This window comes from Danio rerio, chromosome 7 (assembly GCF_049306965.1).
Source record: "Danio rerio strain Tuebingen ecotype United States chromosome 7, GRCz12tu, whole genome shotgun sequence".
Classification (NCBI taxonomy): domain Eukaryota; kingdom Metazoa; phylum Chordata; class Actinopteri; order Cypriniformes; family Danionidae; genus Danio; species Danio rerio.
The window spans coordinates 78,153,971-78,169,620 of NC_133182.1; the positions used below are offsets into that span (position 1 = coordinate 78,153,971).

A 15,650-nucleotide genomic window follows, 5' to 3' on the forward strand; every position below is an offset into this window, starting at 1 on the left:
AACTCTCTCCAAACCCTTTTACTGATCTTTCTGAAAGAAACGCCTACTTTACTACATCCAATCAGCTCGCAGTAGAAAAAACAAGCCTGCAACAACTCTGCAAAGTTTTGTATTTCTCTTTTTTTATTAACCTTTCATAGAGGTGGTCAGGTACAATTACAATCAATATATATATATATATATATGACTCAGTGACTCATGTGACTCAGTGGTTAGCACTGTGGCCTCAAAGCAAGCAGGTCGCTGATTCAAGTCCTTGCTGGGTCAGTGGCGTTTCTGTGTGGAGTTTGCATGTTCTCCCCGTGTTGGCGTGGGTTTCCTCCGGGTGCTTCGGTTTCGCCCACAGTCCAAACACATGCGCTATAGGGGAATCGATTAATTAAATTGGCCGTAGTGTATGAGTGTGAATGAGACTGTGTATGGATGTTTCCCAGTACTGGGTTGCATCTGGAATGGCATCCGCTGTGGAAAACATATGCTGGATAAGTCGGCAGTTCATTCCACTGTGGCGACCCCTGATGAATAAAGGGACTAAGCCAAGGAAAATGAGTAAATGAATGAATGTTTTATTAAACTGTTCAGATTTTCCCGTATGGAAAAAAGATCTCAACAGTTCGGCTCAACATCTTGGCTTCGATTTGAGAATCTCCCTCCCCCAAATACCACCTGCTAGCAACTAGAAATAGCAAGTAGTGTTGTAAAAAAATAAATGAATGAGTAAAAGAAGAGAAAAACCCAGTCCAGGAGACTCGAAACAAGCAGAATTCCTTTATTGAGACGTGTTGGTTAATCTGCAGTCATACAGTGTCTTTAAGATGTGTCTGCAAGAGCCTACTAGAGGTCCGCAGTCTGCAAGTTCTTTCACAAGTCTCTCACAAGTCTCACACAAGTCTGAAAATAGTCTGAATTAAGATTTCATGTCTATATTGTGTTCTTAGGAGGAGGGGATTTGGCTAAACAAAGTATGCAAATTAAGAGTTGTGGTCGGCAGGGTAAACTGCTCTTTCAGGTATTGATCTCATCATGTTCTGGAGACAGAAACCGCCTGACCATTTGATCGAAAAGAGAAAACAATAGACACCCCATGCTGTGAAACTGACAATTTGCATTACATTGGCTTAGCCTGTTATCAGAAAGACAAAAGGTTAATGTCCTTCCTAGCTGGGATGTTAATGAAATTATATAATTAAAAACCAGAGAATATAACTTTTTAGTTATACGTAGATTATTGTTAATTTGAAATTAGATGATATAAATTTATATTTCCACAGTAGCAAATCATGTTTTAGCTGGGAAAAACTAAAGGCTTTTTTTGGCTATTTATAAAACCAGGAGGAAGTGTGTTTCCAAGCGTGAACCATGTTAATTTACAATCATTTAAATATATGCTGTGAAAACTTGTTTGTAAGTTTATTTATGCAATTGTCAGATTAAAATAAAGTTTTGATAAAAATAACAAGTTAAATGTAAAAAATGTTTTTAAAAAATGCATTTTAAGTATGGACTAAGGTAGAGGTTGCATTGACTTCACTAAGGTGCAATAAAGCTGAATTGAGATGCAAAAATAACATTAGGAAAACCTAAACTTAATTAGTAAAAATGTACTATCTTAAAATTAGTTTGTTGAAGTAATAAAATTGCTAAACTAAAACTAAATGAAGGGAAAAAAGCAGAATATTAGAAAACGAATAAAATTGACACTAACATAACAACATTTCTAAAAACAAATTGAGCTGAAATAAAAATTGTATAAAATTCTGATAAATTCTGAAAAAAATCATGTCTGATTACGCATTTTTGTTTTCTATTCTTTAAGTTTCCATAAGTGACATTTTGATGTTGTTGTTTTTTATTTTTACTTTTTATATCGAATGTTCCAGGCGCCTGTTATGATGCACTGAACAACTTAATCTGGACGTGTTCGAGCGACTACATGGACCAGTGGTGCAACCCTGGAAATCAGGCCTTCCATCATGTGTGCCAGCGACTCGGCGTCAGTCACGCCATCAGCCAGACCAAAGGTGCTGAAGAAAACCATAGAAAAGAAAAGTTACCTCTGAATGTGCTGAAACCACTTGAGGATGAGCAAATTCTGTATAGATTTTCAGTTTTGGGCGCATTATCTCTTTATGTGACCTTACATTAATATTATTATTATTATTATTTATTATTATTATTATTATTTATTTTATTATTATTATTATTATTATTATTATTATTGTTGTTGTTGTTGTTGTTATTGTTAGTAATATTATTATTATAATTCTTTTCAGTATCATTATTATTATTATTATTTTATTATTATTATTATTATTATTATTTTCATTTTCATTATTATTATTATTATTATTGTTGTTGTTGTTATTGTTTTTATTATTATTATTATTACTATTATTGTTGTTATTATTAGTATTTTTATTGGTATTATTATTATTATTGTTATTGTTAGTTTTATTATTATTATTTATGTTATTGTTAGTTTTATTATTATTATTATTATTATTATTATTATTTTCATTATTATTATTATTACTATTATTGTTATTATTACTATTTTATTGTTATTGTTTTTTATTGTTATTATTATAATTATTATTATTGTTGTTGTTGTTGTTGTTGCTATTATTATTATTATTATTATTACTATTATTATTATTGTTGGTGTTGTTATTATTTTCATTATCATTATTATTATTATTGTTATTATAATTATTATATTTTATTGTTATTGTTATTATTATTATTATTAATATTATTATTATTATTGTTATTATTGTTATTATTATTATTATTATTATTATTATTATTATTATTATTATTATTATTATTATTATTATTATTGTTATTATTGTTATTATTATTATTATTATTAATATTATTATTATTATTGTTATTATTGTTGTTATTATTATTATTATTATTAATATTATTATTATTATTGTTATTATTATTATTATTATTATTTTATTCGCAAATATGATTTTTACATAAAGCATTTTTTTCTTCCCCACACTACTGTGGTTTTGTCTCACAGAAGAGATGATCGACACATCCAGCGTGATCAGCCAGCTGCTCCATCATGTGGGAGCCATGTGTATCCATCAGCTGAACCTGCTGGCCGCCAGCAGTAGTTTACACTTGGGCACCTTCATAGGGAAGCAGCCAATGGAGGCCTGTCACTTCAGCTCCATCTGTGACGTGATGGAGAAAGCCATGGTCAACGGAGACACCCGCATCATCCGCTGCATCCTGGTCGTTTTTCAGGTGGGCTTATGCATCTTAATACCAATAATGGGACATCTATTAAATATCAAATAACAAAAAAGGGATTAGTGTATGACTTGATGTGAAGTGATGGCACTTGGAGACTCATGTAACACACTGACTCTCATTTCAATGCTTTCTCTAGGTGGTTTTCCAGTTTTTTAATCCAAACTCAGAGCAGAACCGGGAGTGTGTGAAGCGCTCAGGACTGCTGCTGTGGCAGTTACTCATGGCTCCACCTGATCAGATCCAGCCGGAAATACAGAAAGAAGTTTGTCTCGCCATCAGGTGAGCTTTCAGATCCACCTCAAAAGAGAAATCACAACTCTAGAAGCTCTCTTAGGCATATTGCTTAACCCTTGTGTGCTGTTGGGTATGATTTAGTCCACTCTGCACTGATTTTGAGTCTCAGTTTGGCCACAACTTTCTCTGTGCTTAAACAAATGTTAAGATTTTGGTGACTCATTTTATTCTGATGCATATTTATAAAATGCTTTGAAAAGTTTCAAAAATTGCACATTTATGACCCTTTGGTTATGTTGGTGGCAGATTTGGCCCCATTGACTTCCATTATAATCACATTTTTGGATTGCAAAGCCATGACAGCATATGATCAGAACAGTTCCAGTACGTCTGGAGCTCCTTTATACAGTTTTTAAGGAGACACCTATATCTTAATTGCCTTTTTACCTTTCTTTACTTTGTATTATTTATTTATTTATTTACTAACTTATTTATTTATTTATTTATTTATTTATTTATTTGTTTGTTTGTTTATATTTATTTATTTATTAATATTTATTTATTTATTTTTATTTATTTATATTTATTTATTTATTTTTATTTATTTATATTTATTTATTTATTTATTTTTATTTATAATTTTTTTGTTTATTCTTTTATTTTTGTTATCTTATGTTTGTATATCTTTGTGTATAAATGTGGTATTATATCTCTTATTTATATACTTATTTAGTGTATAATTATGTTTTCCTGATACTTGCTTGTTTCGTGTATTGTATCAGTGCGTATATCTATATGTATCAATATTATGTATATTTTACTGTCTGACTTAAGATGAACCTAATAAAAAAAATAAAAATATGACAAATTTTGGCCACTACAGGGCACATTCACAACAACCAAAAGTGTAGTAATGTGTGACCGGAAATGTTGAAATTAACATAGTCTAACTTTACTACTTGTGTTATAATGTTGTTAACAAATTATGCATGATCTTATTCTACATCCCTAATCCTACCCAATACCCAGACCCAAATACTATCTTAATAACTATTATTAATTAGTTTATTGAGCTAAAATCTAAAAATGATCTATTATGCCTCTTTTTAAAGATGTAAAGTAAATCTCTGATGTTTTCTAACTCTCTGAAGCTGACCCTTTCAGGCTTTGATCCTAATTGTGGTGTTTTGGTGACTGTCGCTTTAAATTCAAATGAGATTGTGCTCTTTTCAAAAGAGGGCGGAGCTATGAATGCCTGTGTGTCAGCATAGTGGCAGATTCAAAAACAAGACTAATGTCCTTTGCTAATGAGGGAGAGATGGTCACTAGTGGGCGGGGCTTTCCCCCTCTGATGACACGTACAAAGGCAGAATGTCAATCAAAGTGTTTCTACAGACTGATTTCATCAAGTCTGATTGTAAAAAATAACATTAATATATTATTACCATAAGAAGCTGGTTACATTCACACACTTCTGCCACACAAGTGTGTTTAAACCTCTTATAAAAGTGATTTTTGCATGATAGCTCCCCTTTAATAGCAAGAATTCTTAAAATAAAGAGTGACAAAATTCATCATCTGTCCTCAATATCTGCAATAACACTAAATCTCCTTCTCTTTTCCTCATCAGCTCAGGTTTAAACACCCTGTATCAGAGCGAATCTGAGTTGAACAACCTGCTGAAGTTTGTTTTCACAGAGGGTAAGACCACACCGTACACAGATCGTGTTTAATTATCATTTATCTCTGACTGCACAGCTGCAAACTGATAAACCGCAGCACGGTAATGATAACACTGTGTGTTTTCCTCTACAGGGGAGAAGAACAGTGGTTTGTCTCAGTTACGAGACGTGATTTTAAACAATCTGGCTAACCAGTTACAGAAGAACCGCTTTGGTAGTGAAGATGATGATCACTACAGGTAAGCAGCTTCATTAGTCTTCTGAGAGAATAGGGTTTTAAGTTAAAATGGAAACTATGGGCTCGATTTTAGCGATCTAGGCACAAAGTCTAAAGCGCAAAAGCATTAAGAGCGTGTCTGAATCCACTTTTGCTATTTTAAGGATGGAAAAAATGCTTGTAAAAATCTAAATATTAAATTATTGCACAATATATAGAGCACTTTTGGTTAGGCAATTTAAAATAGACAACAAACTAATCAGCCCTTATCACACCCCCCCCCCCCCCCCCCCAAGAAATTGTATTAATATTTAATGCCTTATCCAGTCTTTTTAGTTCATATCAGGGCTTCTGTTTCTACAGATCAGTGTTATTTACTTTGATGTGCATTGTTATTGTAAACGTGTATGTGCTTGAACTCGTTCTCCCATGATGCCGTGCAGGCTGAAGGATGAGCTGCTGCAGTGCATCTTGAAGACGGTGGTGCGCGAGTCGTGTCTCCTCATCACCAAATGTCAAACCGTTTCCAAAGAAGACCTTCAGAAGCTGCTCTCTACTGTACCTGTATGTCACTCCAGCATATGTGCATTAACAATTGACCAGCTTCATCAATCAGACTTAAGCATGCTTTTAAAATCAAAACCTATTGCAGAAATAATAGAATCAGCAGTGGAGGCATTTTCAAATATTTAATTGCAATAAAAATATACATCATAAATAAATTGTTATATATTTACAATATAAATGTATTGTCAGCCAAAGTAGAAATTAAGTACATCATTAAATCAATGTACTTAATCTGAAATACGGTTAATTTATGAGGAACTAAAATATACTTTTATTTATTTTTAAATGTATACACACTATGATTTATATTCAAATTCAGTACTTAGTCTGCTGTACTGTGTATTTCAACATCAAAATCTTATTTAAAACAGAACAAGTTTTTATTTTAAAAGATTATTAAAACCATTATAAAATGTTTGTTTTATGTATGTTTATTTCTATGTGCATTTTCTAAATCTGAATTAAAGTTTTTCTCTTTAATTAGAATTGATTAATTAGTATTAAAGAGCTTAGAATGACCAAGAGGCGACACTCAACAGAACTTTCCATTGCAACAGCAGCGTCCAGCAACAGCCTCAGATTCCGCCATTTTTGAGTGAAAGCGATCGGCTGTCCATTGGATCTTATTGCTGTCACGATGGCGAGCAGCTGCTTTGTTTTTCATTTATTTATTTAAAAGGCGTATTAAAGCTGAGATACAGCCTGAAAGACGACAATGCAACACTTACTGTCACAATCATCAGCTCTTTTAATAATTTGTTTTACAGACTTATAATATGCTGCTGTTCTGTTGTAGTTTTCATTCCAAAATGGCTGCTGCGCCATCTGGTGTCTGTTTACCAAACTGCACTAGAATGTCGCCTCTTGGTGATTCTATGCTCTTTGTTAATATTATCTGTAATTATAAAACAACACCTATGTAGTTGCAGATTCTCTTTCTCATTCAATTCAATTCAATAACTGCTTTGTCAATAAAGACATGTTTTAAATGTATTGCTAAAGCATTTATAAAGTTTACATAAAAAATTAAAAGGAACTTAAAATTAAAATCTTTAAAATTAAAAAAAAAAAACAGTAAGCACAGTACATAGTAGTAGTAGTTGTATGAAAATAAAATACAAATAAAATAAATATTAATAATAATAGTAATTGAAAAACAAAAATAAAATAAAATACAAATTAAAAAATAAATAAATTAGAATAAACTACATTTTACAATCAACTGGATAAAACAGTGATATTAAATTAAAATCAGCACAATGATTCATTTATAATAATCTAGATGTGTGTGTGTGTGTGTGTGTGTGTGTGTGTGTGTGTGTGTGTGTGTGTGTGTGTGTTTGCAAGTGCATTTTTATTGGTCTCTCTGTATGTGTGTGTGTGTGTGTGTGTGTGTGTGTGTGTGTTTGCAAGTGCATTTTTATTGGTCTCTCTCTGTATGTGTGTGTGTGTGTGTGTGTGTGTTTGCAAGTGCATTTTTATTGGTCTCTCTGTATGTGTGTGTGTGTGTGTGTGTGTTTGCAAGTGCATTTTTATTGGTCTCTCTCTGTATGTGTGTGTGTGTGTGTGTGTGTGTGTGTGTGTGTGTGTGTGTGTGTATATATATATATATATATATAATAACAATAATAATAATAATAAATTATATATATATATATATATATATATATATCAAATTTTTTTAAAATAATTTATTATTATTATTAGTAGTAGTAGTAGTAGTAAATAATATTATATTAATTATTTTTTAAGTGCACCTAAAAACCATTTCTGAAAGAAAAGTATCTGTTATCTTGAGTTGCTGTATCTATATGCCTAACATTATTTCAGAATGGTCAATTAAAAAAAAATCTTGCCCATAAAATAAGATTGATTCAAAGTATTTTTCAAATCACATTTATTGATCAATTTCCTCTTTAGATTTGGGGCCAAATCTCTGTCAAAACATGCATTCCAGAACCATTATTATTTTGTTCTTAATTTTACAAAATATCATATAAATATTATTATTATTATTATAATTAATATTTTGTTAATACATATTTGATTTTTCAAGTTTTTATTTTTACACTTGACAAAATTAATACAATTTGTTTTGTTTTTATTTTATTTTTATTTTTTTGTTGAATAAAACACTTTGATGGATGTTTTTTGAAAAGGTATTTCTAGGAAATATTTATCACAAGTTATTTATTAAATATTGAATTCAAAAATTGTATTTAACTATATTTACTTTTAGTTGTGAATTTTATTTATTTAATTCTATTTATTTATTTGTTTGCGTTTCATCTCCTAATACATGAAATATCAAGTTGTTCTTATGTGATATTTTTATGTATATTAATCTTGCCATGAAATTGCCACAAGTTACTTATGAGGCAATAATTACTTAAACAAACCAACAAATTGAATAATAGTTTGTTGATTGTGTACAGGTGGTGTCTCCCAGCTTGCGTTATTTAATGGCTGTGCAGAATCATCTGCTCAGCAACACCATCCTGCTGCACCCGGAGGACATGGAGGACAGCGACAGCTCCCTGCAGGGGGAAACAATGAAGGTACAGGTAAACATCCCCTCGATAAACCCTACGCCCTCTCACACACACTTACACACACCGGCCCGCAGGACAGCCGGAGCCTGCTGGAGTTACAGTGTCAGTGTTTGTTAATACATCAGTCTCTGTAGTGCACTCACTTTGTGTGTGCATATGAGAGTGTATATGTGTGTGTGTGCATGTGTGTGTGTGTGCATGAGTGTGTAGAAGCACACTTGTTTTACTCACAGCGATGCTGCAGCAGGTTTCGATGTTCTCTGAGAAGTGTGTGTGTGTTATATATGTGTGTGTGTGTGTTTCCCTCAGGAGCTGCAGACGAGCATCTTGTCTCTTGCGTTGAAGATTCTGGTTGGATGTGATGAAGTTCTGGAGACGCTTCAGCAGGTGACCAGCTCTCTCATCAACAGCAGCATCAGCGACCGAGAGACCAGGTGATTTACACACACTTCATAATATTATACCATGCATAATAGTTTTAATAACTCATCTCTAATAACTGATTTATTTTCTCTTTGTCATGATGACAGCACATAATATTAGACTAGATATTCTTCAAGACACTAGTATTCAGCTTACAGTGACATTTAAACTTAACTAGGTTAATTAGGGTAAAGTTAGGGTAATAAGGCAAGTCATTGTATAACAGTGGTTTGTTCTGGAGACATTCATTCATTCATTAATTTTCTTGTCGGCTTAGTCCCTTTATTAATCCGGGGTCGCCACAGCGGAATGAACCGCCAACTTATCCAGCAAGTTTTTTACGCAGTGTATGCCCTTCCAGCCGCAACCCATCTCTGGGAAACATCAAAGCTGCGTCCCAAATGGCACACTATACACTATGCACTCATGCACTATGTACTTATGCACTTACACACTCAACAGGATAGTACATGTATGTAGTGGCGTCCCAAATGGCACACTAATGTTTTTTTACTAAGCGGAAATTCAAACCGTTTCCCTGATGACGTTTGACGGTTGCCAAATCAGTGAAATATAGGTACTATAATCACTCTCGTAGAAGAATTTTGTTCTCACCATCCAAAATAAATAAAGTTATTCAACATGTGCGTCCGATAGCTCCGCCTCTTCCGCTACGTAAGCAAACCTGCGGTCGTTGAGTGCGTGAAGTGTCCATCATTACACACTTCATTTTAGCGGCTGAATGAGTGCATCATCCGGGAAATTAAAGTGCACTTATTATTTTTAGAGTTTTTAGTGTGAACACACTACTCACACTATTTATACTACAAAATGGCGTAGAATAGTGCATAAGTATGCGATTTGGGACGCAGCTCAAGACACACTCATTCACACTCATACACTACGGACAATTTAGCCTACCCAATTCACCTGTACCGCATGTTTTTGGACTGTGGGGGAAATAGCAGCGCCCGGAGGAAACCCACGCGAAGGCAGGGAGAACATGCAAACTCCACACAGAAACGCCAACTGAGCCGAGGTTTAAACCAGGGACCTTCTTGCTGTGAGGCGACAGCACTACCTACTGCACCACTGCCTCGCCATTCTGGAGACAATTAAAGAAAATATTGCTTAAGAGGGCTAATAATATTGACCTTAAAATGGTGTTTAAAAATTAAAAACTGCTTTTATTCTAGCCAAAATAAAACAAATAGTTTTTGCAATTGAATGAAAGATGCCATATCCATGCACCAGATTCAAGAAGGAGGTGAAGGAGATTTCCAGTTTTCTTTTTGTATTATATACTCAGAGCACTTTGGATGGTTTTTAAAAGTCACCAGTATAACCAGATAAAATTTACAGTTATTTATCACAAAGCGACACTAACTTTAAAAGTTATATCTAATGTTTTTATGTAAAGTTTTATTTATTTTTCTTATTTATATTTATTCTATATCAGTGAGACATGAACAGTGAAAATTTTTCATCAAGTTTCTATAGACGATTACGAGACAAAAACAAAATAAAAATGAAGAGATTTTGATGACAACTATAATAAAAATACACTGACATTTTTGTTGACTAATTGAGGGATGATTTATTTGGAAAATACCCAATCACAATTTGCACATTTGAAAGATAACTGATGCACAAATTGTATTTTTTTCTGTATCATTGAGATATGATGTCATTCATTCATTCATTTTCTCGTCGGCTTAGTCCCTTTATTAATCCGGGGTCGCCACAGCGGAATGAACCGCCAACTTATCCAGCAGGTTTTTACGCAGCGGATGCCCTTCCAGCCGCAACCCATCTCTGGGAACCACACACACACACACACTCATACACTATGAACAATTTAGCCTACCCAATTCACCTGTACCGCATGTCTTTGGACTGTTGGCGAAACCGGAGCACCCGGAGGAAACCCACGCGAAGGCAGGGAGAACATGCAAACTCCACACAGAAACGGCAACTGAACGGAGATTCGAACCAGAGACCTTCTTGGTGTGAGGCGACAGCACTACCTACTGCGCCACTGCATCGCCCTATGATGTTATTATGTACTATGTTTTATCTATATTGATCTTGTCATGAAATAGTCATGTGGCAGTAAATAAAACATTCTTCTTCAAGATTGGTGGCCAGTTCACTACGGGATTCTGGTGGAGGAAAACATTTCCTCAATCGCTCCTTCAAAACACCCAGAAAGTGGCTCAATAATATTTAGATCTGGTGACTGTGCAGGCCACAGGAGATTCCACTTCACTTTCATGTTCATTAAACCACTCTCACTGAGTTGCTGATGTAGCAATAAATTAACAGACTCAAACTCATCTTCTGTGTATGTTTTGATTGTCCAGGCTCAGAGGTCTTGAACAGGTGACCAAGGCCACCATGTTGGGTCATTTGCTGCCGGTTCTGCTGACGTCACTGATGCACCCGAACCTCCAAACACTCACGCTAGCAGATGCGCTCATGCCACAGCTAGTCCAGCTCGTCCTCTACACTAGCCAGGTGTGTTTGTGTGTGTGTGAATAGCGATATAAATATCAATCACTAAAAATGTACTTTATTATATATTTATACAACCCAGGCTCTTTCTGAAAACGTAGTCCCGTGAACGTTTCTGAGAACCGCGAAATACGTGTTGGCGGGTATGTATGGCTGCAGTTTTTGTTTTGGCGAATCCGCGAGAGGCCGCTGTGCGTGCTTTTTCACATCTCAAACGTCTCTCGCGAGTGCCGTTCTTGCCCGCGCCATTCACGCGTGGATCCACCAGAGACCGCTGTCTGTCTGTCTGACTGACTGAATGATTGACTGTGCGACCGGCCAATCGGCTGACCCACCCGGCCTCCTCCTTCCCTAAAGCCCAACCGATTTTATCAATCGACCCCCCTGCCTGCCCGCCCACTTACTTCCCCAAACCAAACCAACGATTCACAAAAACCGTCCAGGAAAAGAAAAGCCCTCGTCTGAATTTTTTTTTAACCACGTTTTCGGATTTCACCGCGTTCTCACCCTGTTATGAACTCGTTCGCTTTATTTTTTTGGATTCTGCTTTTGTCTTACCTGATTTCTGGAACCGCTCTTCCCCGGACTCGAACCCTGACGCCATATTTAACCCTGCGTCTCTCTGCGTCTGAAAGTCTGCCGATGTACACGATGAGCTGACCGGACAAACTGATTGCGGCAGGAAAGCCCTCCACACGGAGGTAAGCGGTCAGCCGGTAAGCGCGAAAGGGAACGGCGTCATGCGGCCCCTTAGCGTTCGCTTAAAAAAATAAATGCAGCCACACGTACCTCCCGGCACGTATTTCGCGGTCTCCAGAAACTTCAACGGGACTATGTTTTCAGACTGAGCCTGGGTTGTATAAATATATAATAAAGTACATTTTCAGTGATTGTCCAATAGTCTAGCGAGGTGATATGGATAGAATTGTTTAATGTTTTTAAACAATATGTAATTCATATGTAATTCACAGAGTCGAGAATCATTGCAATTTTATAATTTTAACTAGTTTTTTTAACTTTAGACACTTCACTTGGATTAAATATGCCTTCTATGTGTATAAAATCATTTATATTTATTTATATATATGTATATGTGTATATATATATATATTATAAAATAAATATTAGTAAATAATTATATAATAAAAAATCTCAGTATATATATATATTATATATATTATATTATATATATATATATTATATATATATATATATATATATATATATATATAATTAATATATATTAATATAATATATATATATATATATATATATAATATCAATTAATAAACACATAATGTAATATTTACATTTATATATATATATATATATATATATATATATATATATATATATATATATATATATATATATATATTCATATACTTTAATTATCTTAAAATTGCAATGCATGTACAAATATTAAATATTAATAATTATTATTAAATGGAAGAGTAAGATGATTGCATGTATTACAATATGTTTTTAGAAATTCAATATCAAAAGCACAACATTTATTTTTTATCAGTGACTTTTTACTGTCACTATTGATCAATTTAACACACTCTTGCTGAATAAAACTATATGTGTATATATACTTTAGTGTACACTGAGATTATGAAATAAAAATGACATTTTCATCTATGCATGCATGTGTTGTGTATTTTTTATTTATATATATTTATATATGTTACCAACAGACCGCTTTGCTGCTAAAGACACATTCTCCATTATTTGTTGAGGATTCCCCAATAAATCAAGGCTCCAGCCAGCCCTCATTAAATGACAGGTAAAGATATTTGATGTGCATATTTTCATTTGATCTATTCATAATCCCATCATCCTAAAGTATCCTGATTAGGCAAATGCAAATTTAAGTTGCTGTGCTTGATTCAGTTTTCAGATTCTGGAGGAGAGAGAGGAGCCTGGCTTTCTGACGGGGCTGAAGATCCCCGCCCCGTGGGCTGCTGGGAAAACGGTGGAAACTGTTCACCCGGTGCGGGATAACTATAAATTTAAAGACACAGTGCACATTCCTGGAGCTCGCTGTCTGTACCTGCGCTTCGACCCGCGCTGCTCCTCACAGTACGACTACGACAAGGTTTGAGGATTCCCCACTCTGTTCATTCATGTGTTTGTTTTGATTTTGACCCGCCCACTAGTGACAATCTCTCCCTCATTAGCATAGGACGTTAGTCTGTTTTTTGAATCTGCCACTCTGCTGACACACAGGCACTCATAGCTCCGCCCTCTTTTGTAAAGAGCACTCATTTGCATTTAAAGTGACAGTCCCCAAAATGCCACAAAAAGCCTAAAAGCATCAGTTTCAGAGAGTTATGAAACATTATTAGTGTGGTATTTTAAGCAGAACCTTCACACACACGCTAGAGACATCAGATACTTAATTTACATCCTGTAAAAGGGGCATAATAGATCCACTTTAACAGCAGGTGTGAATAGGACCTACTGTATGATGCTCATTCATATAAACGTGAATATGTAATCTCATAAGCTCTTGTGTTGTTCAGCTTGTGATTTACGCCGGGCCGAACACAAACAGTCGTAAAGTAAGCGAGTATGGAGGAAACACCATGGGTTATGGCAGCCGCAGTGTATTGGGAACCGGATGGCCAAAAGATCTGGTCAAGGTGAGAAACAGCCACACCATACAGTAACAGCACGTGACACACACACATTCAGTGTTCGGGAATATAAACATTATAAAAGAAATCTATGTCATATTTGATTCATGGCCTTCTGATGAAAAATCTGCTGTGTTGAAATTATAACATGTAAGCGTATGTGGTCTGTAAAAGGACATTTAATGTCCACCAGTGCTGATATACAGCCATATTGCACAGCTACGAGTGTGATATTGTGTTTATACAACAGTTTGTTGGCATAATTGTGTATACAAAAGAAAAAATCAAACACAAAGTCTCAAAAATCCTTTTGTATGAGGAACTACTTTCCGCCGCCATTTCTTCACATCTGCAGCTGACGTCAGAACAGCAGAAACTCTGACTTAGAAAGTCACTTAGCAGTTTAATAATGATTTGATCAGCTGTAGTGAAATTATGCTTTTATGCGGTCTCTGTCGCCATCTTGTGGTGGAACGTTAACCGTCTTTGCTCTGCTCAGTATGACAGGCTGATGGATGCTGACGCGCTGTCTCTCAGAAATTATAAATATTTAAAATAAGCACTATCTTTATAAATAAATGGCATAGTTGCAATCTAAACAACTACATTCTCGCCCAATAAAGGCTCTAAAGTACATTGTTGTCCAACAGCTGCAATATATTTTTTTATTACATAGAAACTACCCAAAAATGTCTGTATATTCATTCATTCATTTTTAAATATATTTTAAATATAAATATATTAAATATAAATTCAAATATATTAAATATAAATTAAATAAATATCTTAATTTATAAGATTGTCTTTTGGTTTCATACAATTATCTTACGAACAGAAATACTTCACAGGTCAATGCAAATAAAAAGTATATTTGCGTTTTTGTAAATAATGTAAATTATATCGATATAAAAGTTGCAAATTTAATGTAATATAATAATTTGAAGGCATCAGCATGTACAACATTTGCAGTTTTTTTTTATATATACTACCGTATTAAACACAACAGCTTCTTATGGTGTTTTTCAGGTGGAAGGAGATACGGTGACGTTCTCTTTTGAGATGAGAAGTGGACGCGAGCACAACACTCCAGATAAAGCCATGTGGGGTTTCTCGTGCACCGTCAGAGCGCAGGTACTCTTTATCACACTGGCAAATAGATCTTTAAGATCTCATTAGATTTGCGTTTGCATTGCTGTTGTTTTCCTCCAGATGTCTTGGTTTTGTTATTGTTGGTGTATAATAGAACTTGTATCAAATCTCTTATTTGTACTTGTTTTGTTAATTTCAGGAGTCGTCTGAGGATGTGTCTGGCGGTCTGCCGTTTCTGGCTGATCTGGCTCTGGGTTTATCAGTGTTAGCCTGCGCTATGCTACGAATCCTCTATAATGGGCCTGAAATCACACGAGAGGAAGAAGCTTGTCACGACCTTCTCTGCTCCAAATTACTGCAGAGGTGAGCCGATCACACACACACGTACAGTTGAAGACAATGTTATTCACCCTCCTGTCAAATTTTTATTCTTCTTTCAGAATTTTCCTAAATTATT

The 15,650-nt window shown here is 34.5% G+C and overlaps 1 protein-coding gene across 2 annotated transcripts in view; it reads left to right on the plus strand.

Annotated features, from left to right (window-relative positions):
• Positions 1-15,650, plus strand: part of hectd4 (HECT domain E3 ubiquitin protein ligase 4) — a 110,554-nt gene that overhangs the window by 19,823 nt on the left and 75,081 nt on the right. The window contains exons 11-24 of one of the 2 annotated variants that reach the window (XM_009303668.5): positions 1,881-2,021; positions 3,035-3,264; positions 3,410-3,552; positions 5,138-5,208; positions 5,323-5,428; positions 5,850-5,970; positions 8,409-8,537; positions 8,835-8,959; positions 11,312-11,465; positions 13,163-13,251; positions 13,359-13,563; positions 13,991-14,110; positions 15,131-15,235; positions 15,393-15,556. In XM_009303668.5, coding sequence (XP_009301943.1) covers positions 1,881-2,021; positions 3,035-3,264; positions 3,410-3,552; positions 5,138-5,208; positions 5,323-5,428; positions 5,850-5,970; positions 8,409-8,537; positions 8,835-8,959; positions 11,312-11,465; positions 13,163-13,251; positions 13,359-13,563; positions 13,991-14,110; positions 15,131-15,235; positions 15,393-15,556 — 1,903 coding nt within the window. The remainder of the gene's footprint in view (positions 1-1,880; positions 2,022-3,034; positions 3,265-3,409; positions 3,553-5,137; positions 5,209-5,322; positions 5,429-5,849; positions 5,971-8,408; positions 8,538-8,834; positions 8,960-11,311; positions 11,466-13,162; positions 13,252-13,358; positions 13,564-13,990; positions 14,111-15,130; positions 15,236-15,392; positions 15,557-15,650) is intronic. The other variant, XM_009303669.5, reaches the window with a different exon arrangement.